The 21,038-nt window shown below is 42.5% G+C and overlaps 1 protein-coding gene across 2 annotated transcripts in view; it reads left to right on the top strand.

Annotated features, from left to right (window-relative positions):
• The window catches only part of KAT6B (lysine acetyltransferase 6B), a 259,060-nt gene that overhangs the window by 196,229 nt on the left and 41,793 nt on the right, over positions 1–21,038 (top strand). For both annotated transcript variants that reach the window (XM_069752999.1, XM_069752998.1), the window contains exons 11-14: positions 8,716–8,877; positions 9,193–9,286; positions 13,452–13,683; positions 14,577–14,733. In XM_069752999.1, coding sequence (XP_069609100.1) covers positions 8,716–8,877; positions 9,193–9,286; positions 13,452–13,683; positions 14,577–14,733 — 645 coding nt within the window. The remainder of the gene's footprint in view (positions 1–8,715; positions 8,878–9,192; positions 9,287–13,451; positions 13,684–14,576; positions 14,734–21,038) is intronic.

The following is a 21,038-nucleotide window of genomic DNA, read 5'->3' as shown; positions in this document are numbered from 1 at the left end:
GGATCCTGGTGATTCTGACATTGTTTTCTCGTGACATATTGTACTTCATGACAATGGTAAAAATTCTTTGATAGTACCTGCGTTTATTTGTGAAAAAAACGGAAATTTGGCGAAAATTATGAAAATTTCGCAATTTTCCAACTTTGAATTTTTATGCAATTAAATCACAGAGATATGTCACACAAAATACTTAATAAGTAACATTTCCCACATGTCTACTTTACATCAGCACAATTTTGGAACCAAAATTTTTTTTTGTTAGGGAGTTATAAGGGTTAAAAGTTGACCAGCAATTTCTCATTTCTACAACACCATTTTATTTTAGGGACCACATCTCATTTGAAGTCATTTTGAGGGGTCTATATGATAGAAAATACCCAAGTGTGACACCATTCTAAAAACTACACGCCTCAAGGTGCTCAAAACCATATTCAAGAAGTTTATTAACCCTTCTGGTGCTTCACAGGAATTTTTTGAATGTTTAAATAAAAATGAACATTTAACTTTTTTTCACAAAAAATTTAATTCAGCTCCAATTTGTTTTATTTTACCAAGGGTAACAGGAGAAAATGGACCCCAAACATTGTTGTACAATTTGTCCTGAGTATGCCAATACCCCACATGTGGGGGTAAACCACTGTTTGGGTGCATGGCAGAGCTCGGAAGCGAAGGAGTGCCATTTGACTTTTCAATGCAAAATTGACTGGAATTGAGATGGGACGCCATGTTTCGTTTGGAGAGCCCCTGATGTGGCTAAACATTGAAACCCCCCACAAGTGACACCATTTTGGAAAGTAGACCCCCTAAGGAACTTATCTAGAGGTGTGGTGAGCACTTTGACCCAACAAGTGCTTCACAGAAGTTTATAATGTAGAACCGTAAAAATAAAAAATCATATTTTTTCACAAAAATTATCTTTTCGCCCCCAATTTTTTATTTTCCCAAGGGTAAGAGAAGAAATTGGACCCCAAAAGTTGTTGTACAATTTGTCCTGAGTACGCTGATAGCCCATATGTGGGGGTAAACCACTGTTTGGGCGGATGGGAGAGCTCGGAAGGGAAGGAGCGCCGTTTGACTTTTCAATGCAAAATTGACAGGAATTGAGATGGGACGTCATGTTGCGTTTGAAGAGCCACTGATGTGCCTAAACATTGAAACCCCCCACAAGTGACACCATTTTGGAAAGTAGACCCCCTAAGGAACTTATCTAGAGGTGTGGTGAGCACTTTGACCCACCAAGTGCTTCACAGAAGTTTATAATGCAGAGCCGTAAAAATAAAACAAAAATTTTTCCCACAAAAAATTATTTTTTAGCCCCCAGTTTTGTATTTTCCCGAGGGTAAGAGGAGAAATTCGACCCCAAAAGTTGTTGTCCAATTTGTCCTGAGTACGCTGATACCCCGTATGTTGGGGGAAACCACCGTTTGAGCGCATGGCAGAGCTCGGAAGGGAAGGAGCGCCATTTGGAATGCAGACTTAGATGGAATGGTCTGCAGACGTCACATTGCGTTTGCAGAACCCCTAATGTACCTAAACAGTAGAAACCCCCCACAAGTGACCCCATATTGGAAACTAGACCCCCCAGGGAACTAATCTAGATGTGTTGTGAGAACTTTGAACCCCCAAGTGTTTCACTACAGTTTATAACGCAGAGCCTTGAAAATAAAAAATCTTTTTCCCACAAAAAATATGTTTTAGCCCCGAGTTTTGTATTTTCCCAAGGGTAACAGGAGAAATTGGACCCCAAAAGTTGTTGTCCTATTTGTCCTGAGTACGCTGATACCCCATATGTTGGGGTAAACCCCTGTTTGGGCACACGGGAGAGCTCGGAAGGGAAGAAGCACTGTTTTACTTTTTCAACGCAGAATTGGCTGGAATTGAGATCGGATGCCATGTCGCGTTTGGAGAGCCCCTGATGTGCCTAAACAGTGGAAACCCCCCAATTATAACTGAAACCCTAATCCAAACACATCCCTAACCCTAATCCCAACAGTAACCCTAACCACACCTCTAACCCTGACACACCCCTAACCCTAATCCCAACCCTATTCCCAACCGTAAATGTAATCTAAACCCTAACTGTAACTTTAGCCCCAACCCAAACTGTAGCCCTAACCCTAGCCCTAATCCTAACCCTAATCCTAACCCTAGCCCTAACCCTAGCCCTAACCCTAACCCTAGCCCTAACCCTAGCCCTAGCCCTAGCCCTAACCCTAGCCCTAACCCTAGCCCTAACCCTAGCCCTAACTCTAACCCTAGCCCTAATGGGAAAATGGAAATAAATACATTTTTTAAATTTTTCCCTAACTAAGGGGGTGATGAAGGGGGGTTTGATTTACTTTTATAGCGGGTTTTTTAGCGGATTTTTATGATTGGCAGCCGTCACACACGGAAAGACGCTTTTTATTGCAAAAAATATTTTTTGCGTTCCCACATTTTGAGAGCTATAATTTTTCTATATTTTGGTCCACAGAGTCATGTGAGGTCTTGTTTTTTGCGGGACGAGTTGACGTTTTTATTGGTAACATTTTCGGGCACGTGACATTTTTTGATCGCTTTTTATTCCGATTTTTGTGAGGCAGAATGACCAAAAACCAGCTATTCATGAATTTCTTTTGGGGGAGGCGTTTATACCGTTCCGCGTTTGGTAAAATTGATAAAGCAGTTTTATTCTTCGGGTCAGTACGATTACAGCGACACCTCATTTATATCATTTTTTTATGTTTTGGCGCTTTTATACGATAAAAACTATTTTATAGAAAAAATAATTATTTTGGCATCGCTTTATTCTCAGGACTATAACTTTTTTATTTTTTTGCTGATGATGCTGTATGGCGGCTCATTTTTTGCGGGACAAGATGACGTTTTCAGCGGTACCATGGTTATTTATATGTGTCTTTTTGATCGCGTGTTATTCCACTTTTTGTTCGGCGGTATGATAATAAAGCGTTGTTTTTTGCCTCGTTTTTTTTTTTTTTTTCTTACGGTGTTTACTGAAGGGGTTAACTAGTGGGCCAGTTTTATAGGTCGGGCCGTTACGGACGCGGCGATACTAAATATGTGTACTTTTATTGTTTTTTTTTTTTTTATTTAGATAAAGAAATGTATTTATGGGAATAATATTTTTTTTTTTTCATTATTTTGGAATATTTTTTTTAATTTTTTTTTACACATTTGAAAATTTTTTTTTTTACTTTGTCCCAGGGGGGGACATCACAGATCAGTGATCTGACAGTTTGCACAGCACTCTGTCAGATCACTGATCTGACATGCAGCGCTGCAGCCTTCACAGTGCCTGCTCTGAGCAGGCTCTGTGAAGCCACCTCCCTCCCTGCAGGACCCGGATCCGCGGCCATCTTGGATCCGGGGCTGGAGGGAGCAGGGAGGGAGGTGAGACCCTCGCAGCAACGCGATCACATCGCGTTGCTGCGGGGGTCTCAGGGAAGCCCGCAGGGAGCCCCCTCCCTGCGGGAAGCTTCCCTGTACCGCCGGCACATCGCGATCATCTTTGATCGCGGTGTGCCGGGGGTTAATGTGCCGGGGGCGGTCCGTGACCGCTCTTGGCACATAGTGCCGGATGTCAGCTGCGATAAACAGCTGACACCCGGCCGCGATCGGCGGCGCTCCCCCCGTGATCGCCGCCGATCGCGCTGGACGTACTATCCCGTCCATGGTCATAGGGGCCCACCCCACATGGACGGGATAGTACGTCCGATGTCAGAAAGGGGTTAACCTTGTCCTAACCATGGCAGGTATTTTGGCAGCTGCTCTCTTAATCCAATGAATTTGTCTGGCAGAAACCTTCCTCATTATGCCTTTATCAGCACGAACACGTCTGTGCTCAGATTCAGCCACAAATCTGTTAACCGTACAATGATCATGCTTAAGTTTTCGGGAAATACCTAAGATTTTCATCCCTTGACCAAGGCATTGCACTATTTGATGCTTTTTGGCAGCAGAGAGATCCATTTTCTTTCCCATGTTACTTGAAAACTATGGCCTGCTTAATAATGTGGAACATCATTTTAAGTAGTTTTCATTTAATTAGAATCACCTGGAAAACTAATTATCACATGTGTTTAAGATTGATTTTAGTGATCCATTGAGCCCTGAGACACAATACCATCCATGAGTTTATTTGAAAAGCAAAACAATTAAATCTTTGACACTTAAATCAAATTTGCGTAATAATTTGGAACACAGTGTATGAGGTACCTCTACACAGGTCCACAAACCAAACTGTTTACTGGGGTACAACAAGAACATGGGGGGAGTTGATCTCTCTGATCAAGTCCTCCAGCCGTACAAGTGGCAAAAGAAAAGTGAAGGTGTGGTACAAAAATCTGGTCATGCACATCGTACAAATATCAATATACAATGCTTTTGTGCTGTCACAATGTGCAGGCCAGATGGATACGTACCTTCAGTTCCAGGAGGTAGTAATCAAGGTCCTAATTGTTGGCAGTTAGGAAAGAGCAGGCCCCAGTACTTCCGAAAGTCAAAGTGCTCATATCGTGCAAGGCCAACATTTAACCTGTGAGGTCCCTCAAACCTCAAAGAAAGGAACGTCTCAAAAGATGTGTCCAGTGTGTTACAGAAGGGGGTAATCAAGTACACCATTTGGCAATGCGAAACCTGCCCCGACAAACCTGGCCTGTGTAAAAAAAAAAAATATATATATTTTTCCAAGTGTACCACACATCCAGGGACTACTAAATTTATTTCTGACTTGCACAACTCACGTATGCCAACCTGACGTACACTACACAACTCGCATTTGGCAAACGTACTTTATACAACTCGCGTATGCCAACCTGATGCACTCTACACAATTTACGTATGCCACCAGATTATAAGATTCATATACCAGGAAAACACTAGATCAATTCCAATATAGGGTCACGTGGATGGGGGGTTTCTACTGTTTAAGCACATCAAGGGCTCTCCAAATGACGCCCGCAGACCATTCCATCAATGACTGCATATCAAAACGTCACTAGGGAGAAATTGGGGCTAAAAGCACATTTTCACGGCTCAACATTTTACATTTCTGTGAAGTGCCTGAGGGTTCAAGTTGCTCACCACACATGTAGATAACTTCGCTGGGGGGTCTAGTTTCCAAAATGGGGTCACTCGTGGGGGTTCCACTGTTTAGGCACATCAGGGACTTTCCAAACCCGACATGACGTTTGCAGACCATTCCATAAAGACTATATTCCAAAACATTACTCCTTCCCTTCCGAGCCCTGCCGTGCATCCAAACAGTAGATTTGCCACACACATGGGGTATCTGCATACTTGGGAGAAATTGCAGAATAATTTTGGGGTCCATTTTCTCTTGTTTCCCCTGTGAAAATAAAAAAAAATGGGTCTAAAAGTTCATTTTTGTGGTTAAAAAAATGATTTTTTTTCACAGCTCAACTTCTGTGAAGCACCTGGGGGTTCAAGGTTCTCACCACACATCTAGATGCATTCCTTGAGAGGTTTAGTTTCCAAAATGACATTACTTGTGAGGGATTTCAACTATTTAGGCACATCAGGGGCTCTCCAAGTGCAACATGGCTTCCGCTAATGATTCCAGACAATTTTGTGCTCAAAAAGTCAAATGACGCTCCTCTTCTTCCGAGCCTTGCTCAAAAAGTAATTTTCCTCCACATATTTGGTATTGTTGTGCTCAGGAGAAATTGCACAACAAACTTTGGGGTCCATTTTTTTGTGTTACCCTTGTGATAATTAAAAAAATTATGTCTAAGTAAAATTTTCGTGAAAAAAGGTTAAATGCTAATTTTTTTCTTCCACATTCCATTAATTCCTGTGAAGCATCTGAAAGGTTAATAAACTTCTTGAATGTGGTTTTGAACACCTTGAGGGGTGCAGTTTTTAGAATCGTGTCAATTTTGGGATATTTTCTATCGTATAGTCACTTCAAATATGATGTGGTCCCTAAAAAATTTTGTTGGAAAAATTCAATATTGCTGGTCAACTTTTAACCCTTCTAACTTCCTAACTAAAAAAACTATGATTGAAAAATAGTGGTGATGTAAAGTAGACATGTGGTAAATGTTATTAACTATTTTGTGTGACCTAACTCCAATTTAAGGGCATAAAAATTAAAAGTTTGAAAATTGCTAAAGTTTCTACATTTTGTAACACATTTCCAATTTTTTCACAAATGAGCGCAATTCATATCAAACAAATTTTACCAATATCATGAAGTACAATATGTCGCAAAAAAAATAAAAAAACATTCTCAGAATCAGTGAGATCGATTGAAGCATTCCAGAGTTATACTACACAATCTGAAGATGTGGTTGCCAAATGACTGCCATAGCTTCTGAGGGCCCAATGTCTGCCTTCTCTGGCTGAGTTTTATAGGAGATCATCCAGTTTACAATACTCTGAAACACTGAAGTTTTGCATTTTATTCCATAGGTGATTAAGTGATTAGATGTGCAAGTAGAACTAAAGAAGACTAACTAAAAATGTGAAGGACATTAATAAAAAAAATTAAAACACAAAAAAAACTAAATATAACAGTTTAAATGGCTCTCTTATCCCCAAATGTAGATGTCAAAATGGTATTGGCTTTAGTATAATAGCATGAAATAATAAAATCTACCAGTATTTCTATCGTGAATGTTGTAATGGTAAAAGTTGAAACCCCCAGAATGTTTCTGTTTTTCAGTACATTTTATGGTAAAATAAATGGTGTCATTCAAAACTACAACTTGTCCCACGAAAACATTCCCTCATATGACTGTGTTGATAGAAAGATTAAAAAAGGTATGACTCTTGGTATAAGGGAAGATAAAAACAAAAGCCCAAGAATGAATCCTTTGGCTCTTAACCCCTTACTGACATTGGACGGTATAGTACGTCCGATGTCAGCTCCCCTGCTTTGATGCAGGGCTCCGCGGTGAGCCCGCATCAAAGCCGGGACATGTCAGCTGTTTTGAACAGCTGACATGTGCCCGCAATAGCGGCGGGTGAAATCGCGATTCACCCGCCGCTATTAACTAGTTAAATGCCGCTGTCAAACGCAGACAGTGGCATTTAACTACCGCATCCGGCCGGGCGGCCGGAAATGACGTCATCGCCGACCCCCGTCACATGATCGGGGGTCGGCGATGCGTCAGGATGGTAACCATAGAGGTCCTAGAGACCTCTATGGTTACTGATCACCGGTGGCTGTGAGCGCCACCCTGTGGTCGGCGCTCACAGCACACCTCCATTTCTGCTACATAGCAGCGATCAGCAGATCGCTGCTATGTAGCAGAGGCGATCGTGCTGTGCCTGCTTCTAGCCTCCCATGGCTATTGAAGCATGGCAAAAGTTAAAAAAAAAAAAAAAAAAAGTTGAAAAAAATAAAAAAAATATAAAAGTTTAAATCACCCCCCTTTCGCCCCAATCAAAATAAATCAATAAAAAAAAAATCAAATCTACATATATTTGGTATCGCCACGTTCAGAATCGCCCGATCTATCAATAAAAAAAGCATTAACCTGATCGCTAAACGGCGTAATGAGAAAAAAATCGAAACGCCAGAATTACGTTTTTTTGGTCGCCGCGACATTGCATTAAAATGCAATAACGGGCGATCAAAAGCATGTATCTGCACCGAATTAGAATCATTAAAAACGCCAGCTCGGCACGCAAAAAATAAGCCCTCAATCGACCCCAGATCATGAAAAATGGAGACGCTACAAGTATCGGAAAATGGCACAATTTTTTTTGTTGTTTTTTAGCAAAGTTTGGAATTTTTTTTCACCACTTGGATAAAAAATAACCTGGTCATGTTAGGTGTCTATTAACTCGTAATGACCTGGAGAATCATAATGGCAGGTCAGTTTTAGCATTTAGTGAACCTAGCAAAAAAGCCAAGCAAAAAACAAGTGTGGGATTGCACTTTTTTTGCAATTTCACCGCACTTGGAATTTTTTTCCCGTTTTCTAGTACATGACATGGTAAAACCAATGATGTCGTTCAAAAGTACAACTCGTCCCGGAAAAAATAAGCCCTCACATGGCCAAATTGACAGAAAAATAAAAAAGTTATGGCTCTGGGAAGGAGGGGAGTGAAGAACGAACACGGAAAAACGAAAAATCCCACGGTCATGAAGGGGTTAATTAGTGATGAGCAAATATATCATTGATCTCCAAGTATTTGTTAGTGTTTGGAGATTAAGTTTTCATTGCGGCAGCTGAATGATTTACAGCTACTAGCCAGCTTGATTACATGTGGGGATACCCTAGCAACCAGGCAACCCCCCATGTGCTCAGCCTGGCTAATAGCTGTAAATCATTCAGCTGAGGTGATGAAAACTAAATCTCCGAACACTAACAAATACTCGGAGATCACCCGAGCGTGCTCGGGAAAACCCGAGCAACGAGTACACTCGCTCATCACTACCCTTAATGGATTATCAATCTGACAAATAGGTGTTACCATTCCCCTTGTTGTCAGACTGTGTAGGGAGGTGCCCCAAACTGTGGTAACACAAAGTTGTCAATTTCTTGATATGTCTAGGAGAAATAAAACCCCAGAAGAATGTTACAACATAGAGCTGCTAGAAAAGATGCTCCAGAGTTGTTAGTGCATGGGAAATACAAGTGTTCAGTGTCTGGAGAGCGGACCAGCCTTTTGTATAGTGTGTGTGAGCAGTGTGACTGTTACTTGCGTGTACAGATAATTGGATATCACTTTTTTCCTTTTCAGGTGGATGGGAACATCAGCAAAATTTATTGCCAAAATTTGTGTTTGTTAGCCAAGCTCTTCCTGGATCACAAAACACTCTATTATGATGTTGAACCCTTCCTTTTCTATGTCCTTACCAAAAATGATATGAAGGGATGTCATTTGGTTGGATACTTCTCAAAGGTAGGGTTACAGCTGTAGCTAAGACTGATTCTGTGTTAGTCCTGAATGGGGGTGCATTCGCAGTAGCCCACCCCCCACTGTGCACTGGGCATGATGCAATGTGTCTTCCATTGTATGGAGAAGAGGTCAGTAAGCTGGCAGTTGCTGCTCCTGATCATGCAATGACCGATGCCAAAGTTTTATTGCCCGTACCTCTAAATTCTCTTTGTTCCCTCTAGAAATGATGGAAATGAAACAAAGCAACATATCCAAATGTTTTGAATAATACTCATAATTGTGTATATTTTACTGACTGTTCTTTTCTTTTTTTCGCAGGAGAAACTTTGCCAGCAGAAATACAATGTGTCATGTATTATGATATTGCCTCAGTACCAGCGACAGGGATTTGGAAGGTTCCTTATTGACTTTAGTAAGTTCTTCACTTCAAACCCTGTGGAGAAGCAAAGGTGATGCTATTAGAAACAATGGTGTGGTGGCTAATGTCATAACAAGAACTGAACATGTTTCATGTAGCTGTACTGATTGTGGAGCGGTTTGCTTCTGTGTAAGTTTCCTTCTGCTGACCCGGGTATCTTCTAGCAATGACATACTATTGTGGAGATGTCACTGTTTGATCAGAAACCTTTTAATATACAGCTTGTAGAACAGAATCGGTATTTTAGGATGAGCTGTGAAGAGCATAAACCCATCATCGTGGTGGCCTTCTTGGGTAGGAAGGCCAGTTTACCATGATTGATATGGTCACTGTAAAGATTCCGTAATTATCACCCAACAAGCGACATTACTGCTGTAAGAAGAGTAACACCACATGTATTAGTCTTTATTTTCCGCACAATGTGCGAAGTGTGTTGTCATGGATACTGACTTTAGAAGCTTCTTGATGATGGCAGTTTCGGAATTCGACTCTTGTAACATCTAGATGGATCTTCAGAGGGAGGCGGTCTATCCCTGCTCAATTATAGCTTAATGACTTTGTACTTAGCAGCAGGTAATGACATAGCGATTGCACAAATCAATCAATACTCGTGTAAGACCATGTCTGAGGAAGAACAACTGCTGCTGCAATCGTCTGTTTCCCGTATTGTCCACACGGGAGATGTACTGATCGCAAAGATGATCTTTTAGTTTGAAGAAATTACGTAATTAGATGTCCAGTCATCATTTTACTCACCAGACGGCTGAGTTGGCATAGGCCAATGATTTGGAAGGGGCATTCTTCGCAACACTTTGTAGGGTGACTCAGTATCTTAAAATTATTAAGACATTGGGGGCAAAAAACTGTCAACCTGCGGCATATTAAATTTATGTTTTTTTTTGTGAGCAGTACACCCCTCCCTCCCCCCCACTCCCCCCCCACAATACCATGAGCATGCTGTAATCACTCTCCCTGCTCTGCAGGATGAGTACGGTGCAGGGGGCACAATGTTCCATTGTGTCGGAACTGTGCAATTTCTCTTTTATACGTTTATATGGTCAGATCATGTTGTTAAGGGAATTATAAGAACAATTATCCACTGTGGGATATTTACCCTGTAAAAGCATGACGTCTTCATGACAACCTGTTAATTTACTGTAGCATTTTGGCAATTAGAAATCTACTGATGCCCTTCACCATCTTTAGAATTCTAGGGAAATGTGGCATTGCCTGCTGACCATTCAAATGAATAATGTTCCCCAGTTTACACATGTGATCTGGCCAATTACAGAAGAAAACAATTAGCGAAAAACAGGAGGAAATAATCTACTTTTACTGGGGATAGCGATGTGTTGCATGAAATGCATAACTTCTGTACGTACATAGAGAAGTAGATTTGTTTTGTGCATTCACCGTCTACTCTACCATGCGACATCTCCGTTAGTTATGCATGTGGGAGAAAGCTGCTGCTCTATTCCTGGATGGAGGGGAATGTGAGATCTATGTTATTTATTGTCTGCAATCAGCAGGCCATGTATTCTCCAGAGATGATGCAGAATCGGAAGCATACCTTAAGAAACGATCTACATTGAGTGTGACTTCTTACCCTGGGAATGCAGGTCTTCCTTTCCCACCTCCCTCTCCTGTCTTCTTCAGGATGTCAGGATCCCTAGCATAAGCTAGTCTTGGCGGCTTGTGTGCATCAGCTGCGGCTCTTTTGTCTGCCTGCAGAATGTGTGCCTGAGATTGTGCCGTCTAAAATACATGAATAATCTAAAGCAAGGTTGATTCTTTTCAGTAAATGTATATTTGACGTGAGCCTGGATTGCTGCATCATTGCCATTAATTCCGATAATCTTACACTGCCTGGTTTTAATATTTTAAGTTGTGTTCTCTGATTGTTAGATCTTGTGCATTTGTAATTAGGGGGACTTCGGGTAATTACAGAAGGTCAGATACCTTCCCCCCTGGAGTGTCCCCTCTAAGTGACAGCCTGTAGCGGTCTCTCATTGTCCCAGCCTTGCACTGTCACTCTCTGACTTTACCTTTTTTTGGAACATAACCTGCTGAATGGTTTAATTAGATTGTGTGACATTGTATAAACTAATGCGGATGTTAATCTCATCGTGTGTATGCAAGACAGTATTATAAGCGTATCTAATAAGCAGCAGTCTTGTGAATGCAATTTTAACCATTTAGTAAGTTGAGACAACACCCACACCCATTACCGAACCACTTGTAAAAGCAAGCAACTTACCTCTTATTAAAAGTCCTCTCCATTCGATTACTACTTGATACCTATGTTACTAGTCACCTCGGTTAGTGATCTGTTCACTGGGTAAAGACTGCACGCTGATAGTTTGCTATACAGCATTTTTGTAAAACATTATCATTGGAAACAAATGATTTATGTTTTTATATGAGAGATTACTTTTCATCCAATAAAGTTTTGAAAGTGTACATTTTAGTACCATGTATTTTTTTTCTTTTTAAAGGGAACCAATCATGTTCGCAAGCACTGTTAACCTGCAGATATGGGATTAATCTTCAGGTTATTAGCAGTCTAAAGATGCCCCCCCACTTAAATGAAATTACCTTTATTCTTCCCGGCGGCCTCCAGCTTTCAGTCATAGAGGCACGACCTGCGCATATTCAGTCACCACTCAGTGTATAGTGAGCGACAGCTGTATCTGCGCCCCTTGCAGTGACTGACAGCCAGCTCAACACTGATATGCTGCAGAGTCAGCTGTCAGTCAGTGTCGGAGTGTGATTACAACTGCCACTCACTATTTACTGAGTGGTGATTGAGCTGCGCCTCTATGACTGAAGGCCGGAGGCTGCCGGTAGGAAGAAAGATAATATCCTCCTGATTGCCGCTCATTAAGTGGTGGCCAGGCAGCTTTACATCACTACTTAACCTGTAGATTGAATTTATATCTTCAGGTTAATAGCATTTGGGGACATGAGAGATTCCCCTTAACTTGTTAGGTCGTAAGTGAGACTACTATGTTAGAATGTCAAAGTTACATGATTAAACAATGAGGATTTAAAGAGGACCTGTCGCCAGATCATTTTATTTCTGCTGCTCTAAGTATTCCACTTTTTTCTTTTTTTTTATTAATTTGCAATATGGTTCCAGATACATGGGCTAATTTTTATGGAGTTTGCTAAGGAAGGGGGTGATACTCAAAGGGTAATAATACAGTGCATCTTAAAGAAGCACCCCAAGAGAATCATGTTAGCCATGCCACCTAAAATAGAAGATAGACTATAACAATTAGCACAAAATAAACTGTTCCAGATCTCTGAAAGTGGCGGACAAAAAAATGACAGCTAATAAATAAAACAAACATTATAGACCTTGTACTAGCAAGAGTAAAATAAGAGCAAAAACTGGCCACTGGTGACAGGTCCTCTGATTGTCTGTAGGAAATACGGACATAACTTAGAATGCTCTCTGACCAATGCTATTCAATTAGGCAGTTCAGATCCATCTTTTCATACAGACTAAATGTCTGTGTACAAAATATCTCTGCTGTATTTTGCCCATTTAAGTCTGTGGATACACAAAACTACATCTGTATAGCATACAATTCATACTGAAAAATTATTAACAGATGGAAACTTATGTATAAAAACAAATGCAATATGGATGCCATACAGATGGAAACCACCATGTGAACTGCAGAGTGGCTTTTCTGTTGAAATTAATAACTCAAATAATAATTTAAAGAGTATCTGAAATTTTTTTGGTCAAAGATTTTGTGGCGGATCCAGATCAACCTGTATAATAACTACTCTGGGTGATTCTAGCCTAAGGTTTCCGAAATGTCCAGGTCCAAAGTTATGGTGGTTATAGTTGGAAGTTTCTGGCCTTTCTGAAATAGTGTTTCTCATTATTATATTCTGTGGATACCTCATCATTGTCCAAATTGGGTAGATTAGGATGTGCAGAATATACTGATGCCTCAGGGAACAACCGGAAGGTTCAGACCTGACATTAACCTTTGTGTGAGTCTACTCAAGGTTTTCCTATGAATGGTGAGGCCTCTCTTTGGAGCAATGATCTGATTTAGTTATATGATGAAATGTTTCTGCTTGACAGTCATGTGCAAATGTTGCTGTTTTTACACTCCTAACATATTCAGTCTTTCTATAGGTTACTTATTATCACGCTGTGAGGGACAGACAGGCTCTCCTGAGAAGCCCTTATCAGACTTAGGACGCCTCTCCTATCTGGCTTACTGGAAGAGTGTCATCATAGATTATCTGTCTGCTCATCAGGAGAAACAGCTAAGCGTAAAAGGTGTAAGTCAGGCGACCGGGATGTGTCCTCATGACATCGCCACTACCCTGCAACATCTCAACATGATAGACAAGAGAGGAGACAGGTGAGCTCTTAGGCCAGAGATGGCTTTCTGCTGCTTTATGCATCACATTATCTGCAAATCCTTCCACTGGCTCCCAATTCCCCAACGAATACAGTTCAAACTACTAACACTGATCTACAAAGTCATCCACAACCTGTCCCCTCCCTATATCTCTGAACTAATCTACCAATATCTTCCCTCACATAATCTTCAATCCTCCCAATACCTCCTACTCTCCTCCACACTTATTCGTTCTTCACACAACCACCTCCAGGATTTCTCCCGAATATCCCTCATCCTCTGGAATTCCATGCCTCAACACGTCCGATTATCCACCACCCTAGGATCCTTCAGACGGAACTTGAAAACCCATCTCTTCATGAAAGCCTACAAGCCTGCTATAACCATTCTGCCGCCTCCCCACCACCCAAGCTGCCGCCTCCCCACCACCAGAGCTGCCGCCTCACCACCACCAGAGCTGCCGCCTACCACCACCAGAGCTGCAGCACCACCGACCTTTTGTCTCTTTCCCATTATCCCATAGAATGTAAGTCCACAAGGACAGGGTCCTCTCCCCTCTGTACCAGTCTGTCATTGTAAATTTGTTTACTGTTAATGATGTCTGTAACTCTGTACGTAACCCCTTTCTCATGTACAGCACCATGGAAATAATGGTGCTATATAAATAAATAATAATATTAAAAAATAATAATAATTATCCATGGAATACCCAGGTCACTGAGAAACAGCCAAAGCTATCTCTGTATTGGCTGCTTCTGTCCTTGTCCCTTCATTGGGACAATTGACCCCAGAATGTGCGGAGGGTTGCAAGGCTCTAGGGAGGTGTTACACTAAATTTTAGTTGCACACACTGATGTCTTTACTTGTAATATTCTATAAATATTTTATTACAGATTTGTTATTATCCTTCGGGAAAACCTCATGGAAAGTTGCATGTTAAAAGTGAAGTCTCAACCTCGGGTAAATGTTTTGGATCAAGATTGTCTCAGGTGGACCCCAATCATCTCTGCTAATGCTGCTGTGTCGGAAGAAGAACAAGAGATGCAGGAGGTACTGTCCCTTTTCTGGTGCTTTTCACTCATCTTAGGAAATTGGTATTTACAATAGAACATACATTGAAGTTTTCAGCAATCTATTTGAATTATTACCCCCACTAGTTATCACCTTCATCATGTGTAACAAGCAAACCTAAAAATAGACAACTGAGGGCTGATATCAGGATATAGCTCCATCAGGATATGTCATCAGGGTTAATGTTTATCGATCCATGGACACCACCGCCACTCTGCCGCTGTGGCGGAGGTCGCTGACGCACTCTGTGCTGCTGTGGCAGGGGCTGCTGACATACTCTGTGCTGCTGTGGCAGGGGCTGCTGACATACTCTGTGCTGCTGTGGCGGGGGTCGATGATGTACTCTGTAATCTGGCAAATCCTATGACTCTTGGCTTTTCCCATTGCTCTTGTTTGATAGCAATCGGGATTATGGTGGTGGTGGTGGTGAAGGGGGGGAAGTTGGTGCTAGTCTTGGGGTGTCTTAAAACAAAACTGACTTTATTTAAATAAGCATTCCACAATACTTTCCTTTTTTCGCCATTTTATTAAAGAGAACCTGTCAGCAGGATTGTGCTCAGGAAACTACAGACACTGTCAGATTGGCACCATTACACTGATTGAATAATACCTGGGTTATGAAATCAGTCTTGTGGTTCTTGTGTAATCAGTGTTAGAGGTTTTCAGCTAATGATATGCCCGTGCTCTGGGACAGGCCTGTAGGCAGAGTCTTATCTTCCTGCTCGATGCCAGAGAAACCAAGGAAAGAGATGCCCACAGGCCACCCCAAAGCACAAACATGTCCCTTATCATAGAGACAGACTGTTTGTCTCTCTTATACATCAACAACTCATACGTACATATCTCTCTCTCTCTCTCTGTGTCTCCCTGTATCTGTCTCTCTCTATCTCAGTCTGTGCTGCTGTGATGGGTGTCGCGAACGCACTTAGCTGCTGTCATGGGGTAACTGATGCACTCTGTGCAGCTGTGGTGGGGTCGCAGACGCACTCTGTGCTGCTGTGGTGGGGTTGCAGACACACTCTGTGCTGCTGTGGCAGGGTCGCGGACACATGCTGTGCTGCTGTGGTGGGGTTGTAGACACGCTCTGTGCTGCTATGGCGGGGTCGCAGACGCACTCTGCTGCTGTGGCGGGGGTGGTGGACGCACTCTGCCGCTGTGGCGGAGGTCGCTGACGCACTCTGTGCTGCTGTGGCAGGGGCTGCTGACATACTCTGTGCTGCTGTGGCAGGGGCTGCTGACATACTCTGTGCTGCTGTGGCGGAGGTCGATGATGTACTCTGTAATGCTGTGTCTGGTCGCTTACGTACTATGTGCTGCTGTGTCGGGAGTCGCTGACATACTCTGTGTTGCAATGGTGAAGTCGTGGACGTACTCTGTGCTGCTGTGGCGGGGGTCGCTGACTTACTATGTGATGCTGTGGCAGGGGTTGGCGACATACTCTGTGATGCTGTGGCTATACTCTGCTGTGATGGAGTTAGAGATGGAGAGAGAGAATGAGAAATGAACAGGCGAGACCATTGCAAGACAAGGACTTGGTAAACTAATGGAGCAGAGCCTGTGAGAATTTTCCATTACTTCACTATAGCAGAGATCCTACAGGAGCCATTATGTTTCTGCTGGGCGAGGTGTTTTGTAAGTTTTCATTTACAACTACTAAAGTCTCCTATACTGTAATGGAGACAAATGTTCAGAAGCATGCAGATAAAGCAATCAGCACTTTACTGACAGACTAGCGCGCAATAAGGCCGCATTCAGAAGTCTACATTTTCCATTCACGTCTTTCATGGACAGAACACATACCCATCATAGGCTATGGGCTGGTTGACACCTCATGTGTTTTTTTACAGACTGAGCGTTCACAAAATAACAAGACACGTCTGTTATTTATCTGAGTCATGGGTCCGACTCGCTTATTTAAATCAGTAGGTCTGTGAAATAAGGGACAGCACACATGTCGTGCGTGTCGTCTGGTGAGGAGAGGACAACAAAGACAGGTGCCATACTGATAACACACAGGCCGGGGCTTGGTCTAAGCTGGCTGTAAGCGCGATCTGGTGCACTGACGAAAAGTGCTCATTTTTATTGCATACTAGCTGAAGAGCCCAGCGTTGCCCGGGCATAGTACCTAACTGTGGTTAGTTATATCAAATTGTAATGATTATATTGCACATAAAAACATTTCACATCGTATATTCAACACTACAGATTTGCAGCACAAATTAACTAAATGATTACTCAAGTATTGATAGTATTTTATATTCAACTCATTCAAGAGCTTTTTGCTAAACAACATTTTTAGCTTTTCCTTCCGGTGCAGATATAAACAGATTTTTGACAGTTTCAACTCTTGAACAGGCCACGTAAAGTTGACCACGAAAAACATGGAGATTGTAAATCGATCCCTACTACTTTCAAAGACTGTCCCTGAGCCTTGTTAATGGACATTGCAATATTTTACCTCTGTATTTGTAAGCTAAAACTTGGAGTAAAATAATCAGAGGAAACGTATATTAGAAACACCTCACCACTTCTGTATTTTTCTCCCACTCATGGTTTTGGCTTATAAATACTGAGGTAAAATACCGAATACTGAACGTGTGAATGTGGCCTTATGCTCAGCCTCCACCTGCAGTGCCTCACTCTTCTCTGTACACAGCCTTATACTGCAGCAGCACCTCACTTCTCTCATTTTCCCATCACGCCTCTCATTTTCCCCCTCACATCTATTGTTTTCCTTTCACTTCTCTCATTTTCCCCTCACTCCTCTTATTTTCACCTCACTCCACTCTTCCCCTCGCACGTGCACAGCAACTTCCTGTTAAGAGCATAGCAGTGTAATTCTTGAGGCTCCTCCCTTTCCTTTGACGTCATGCCTCACTGGAGCAACTCCATTCTAGACAAGACGGAGCTAGATGTGGCCTGTGCCTGCTGTGCACTGATACTCTGAAAGCAGTGGCCCTGAATATGGCTTGCAGCAGCTGGTGAGTTTTGCAGGGTGGAGAAAAAGACGTTATATTATACTCACTCAGGGGCGGTCCCGCTGCTGGTCAGGTCAGATGAGCGTCTCTGGTCCGCTGCGGCGCCTCCCATCTTCATTACAAGACGTCCTCTTCTGATCTTCAGCCACGGCTCCGGCGCAGGCGTACTTTGCTCTGCCCTGTTGAGGGCAGACAAAGTACTGCAGTGCGCAGGCGCCGGGCCTCTGACCTTTCCGGCGCCTGCGCACTGCAGTACTATCCTCTGCCCTCAAGAGGGCAGAGCAAAGTACGCCTGCGCTGGACCAGAGACGCCCATCTGACCTGACCAGCAGCGGGACCGCCCCTGGGTGAGTATAATATAACGTCTTTTTCTCCTTTTTCAGGTAACATCGGGGGCTTATCTACAGCATTACAGAATGCTGTAGATAAGCCCCTGATGCCGGTGGGCTTACCTCACCCGCGATTTTCGGGGTGACAGGTTCCCTTTAATGATTGTGTGCTGGGTCTTGTCTTGCCCCACAGGTGTGAACTTGGTGTGTAACTCCTTCCTGTCAGTCAGCTTTCACCTTCCTGACTAGCCCCATTTGTTAAGCCCGTCATGTTACTTTGTGGAAATGACTTTTGAATTCAGAATCCCACAAAATCTCTGTGAGGCCTCGCTCACACTAGTGTATAAATAATCGGTCCCATTGTCATCCAGGAGAGTAGGACGATTCCCCCCGTCATCCATCCTTGTGCTGTCCGTATGCAATCCGTTTTTTTCCTCAGCTATTACTCTTTTACAGGACCATTTATAATTTCCTGTGTACAGAATTGTAATGTATTAGATGTGATACTGATTGTCCGTTTAGCATCCACTTTTTTTTCTCACACCCATCCGATTTCTGACTTCAATCTCAGCACGCTGTGATTTTTTTTTTTTCCCATGCTGATTACAGCTGAGAAAAGATACACTGCCTCATTGAGTAACATTGGCCTGAGTGCAATCTGATTTTTTTTTTATCATATTACACTAGTCCGAGTTATACACAAGTGTGAGCGAGCCATGATTCTGATATTTTCCAGCAAGTTTTCAAAAAAAAATTTTATTTTAATTTTTAGGGACCAAATCTGTTTTGAGGGCCTATATATTAGGGACCCCTATAAGTTACCTGATTTTTGTAAAGTGCAGTTAAATGAATTAAATGTATCCAAGATGTAAATGAGGTCTGCCTCCAAATATTTAACCCCTCCCGCTGTCAGTGATTCCCTTGCCAATGATCTGTTTTTCATGACTTTTCTGTTTTTTTTTCTTTGTTTGTGGTATATTTAAGCCGCTATGATTGACTATTGTTTACGAAAGTTTAGAAAAATTAGCTATTTTCAAACTTTGATTTTTATGTCCTTAACCCCTTTCTGACATCGGACGTACTATCCCGTCCATGTGGGGTGGGCCCCTATGACCATGGACGGGATAGTACGTCCAGCGTGATCGGCGGCGCTCACGGGGGGAGTGCCGCCGATCGCGGCCGGGTGTCAGCTGCCTATCGCAGCTGACATCCAGCACTATGTGCCAGGAGCGGTCACGGAACGCCCCCGGCACATTAACCCCTGGCACACCGCGATCAAAGATGATCGCGATGTGCCGGCGGTATAGGGAAGCTTCCCGCAGGGAGGGGGCTCCCTGCGGGCTTCCCTGAGCCCCCCGCAGCAACGCGATGTGATCGCGTTGCTGCAAGGGTCTTACCTCCCTCCCTCCCTGCTCGAGCCCCGGATCCAAGATGGCCGCGGATCCGGGTCCTGCAGGGAGGGAGGTGGCTTCACAGAGCCTGCTCAGAGCAGGCACTGTGAAGGCTGCAGCGCTGCATGTCAGATCAGTGATCTGACAGAGTGCTGTGCAAACTCTCAGATCACCGATCTGTGATGTCTTCCCCTGGGACAAAGTAAAAAAGTAAAAAAAAAAAATTTTCAAATGTGTAAAAAAAAATATAAAAAAATATTCCAAAATAATGAAAAAAAAAAAAATAATATTATTCCCATAAATACATTTCTTTATCTAAAAAAAATAAATAAAAAAAAAATAACATATTTAGTATCGCCGCGTCCGTAACGGCCCGACCTATAAAACTGGCCCACTAGTTAACCCCTTCAGTAAACACCGTAAGAAAAAAAAAAAAAAACGAGGCAAAAAACAACGCTTTATTATCATACCGCCGAACAAAAAGTGGAATAACACGCGATCAAAAAGACAGATATAAATAACCATGGTACCGCTGAAAACGTCATCTTGTCCCGCAAAAAACGAGCCGCCATACAGCAACATCAGCAAAAAAATAAAAAAGTTATAGTCCTGAGAATTTTTTCTATAACATAGTTTTTATCGTGTAAAAGCGCCAAAACATAAAAAAATGATATAAATGAGGTGTCGCTGTAATCGTACTGACCCGAAGAATAAAACTGCTTAATCAATTTTACCAAACGCGGAACGGTATAAACGCCTCCCCCAAAAGAAATTCATGAATAGCTGGTTTTTGGTCATTCTGCCTCACAAAAATCGGAATAAAAAGCGATCAAAAAATGTCACGTGCCCGAAAATGTTACCAATAAAAACGTCAACTCGTCCCGCAAAAAACAAGACCTCACATGACTCTGTGGACCAAAATATAGAAAAATTATAGCTCTCAAAATGTGGGAACGCAAAAAATATTTTTTGCAATAAAAAGCGTCTTTCAGTGTGTGACGGCTGCCAATCATAAAAATCCGCTAAAAAACCCGCTATAAAAGTAAATCAAACCCCCCTTCATCACCCCCTTAGTTAGGGAAAAATTAAACAAATGTATTTATTTCCATTTTCCCATTAGGGTTAGGGCTAGGGTTAGGGCTAGGGTTAGGGCTAGGGCTACAGTTTGGGTTGGGGCTAAAGTTACAGTCAGGGTTTAGATTACATTTACGGTTGGGAATAGGGTTGGGATTAGGGTTAGGGGTGTGTCTGGGTTAGAGGTGTGGTTAGGGTTACTGTTGGGATTAGGGTTAGGGATGTGTTTGGATTAGGGTTTCAGTTATAATTGGGGGGTTTCCACTGTTTAAGGCACATCAGGGGCTCTCCAAACGCGACATGGCGTCCGATCTCAATTCCAGCCAATTCTGCGTTGAAAAAGTAAAACAGTGCTTCTTCCCTTCCGAGCTCTCCCGTGTGCCCAAACAGGGGTTTACCCCAACATGTGGGGTATCAGCGTACTCAGGACAAATAGGACAACAACTTTTGGGGTCCAATTTCTCCTGTTACCCTTGGGAAAATACAAAACTCGGGGCTAAAACATATTTTTT

This window comes from Ranitomeya imitator, chromosome 2 (genome assembly GCF_032444005.1).
Source record: "Ranitomeya imitator isolate aRanImi1 chromosome 2, aRanImi1.pri, whole genome shotgun sequence".
Taxonomy (NCBI): Eukaryota; Metazoa; Chordata; class Amphibia; order Anura; family Dendrobatidae; genus Ranitomeya; species Ranitomeya imitator.
This window is presented reverse-complemented; position numbering and strand designations above follow the sequence as displayed.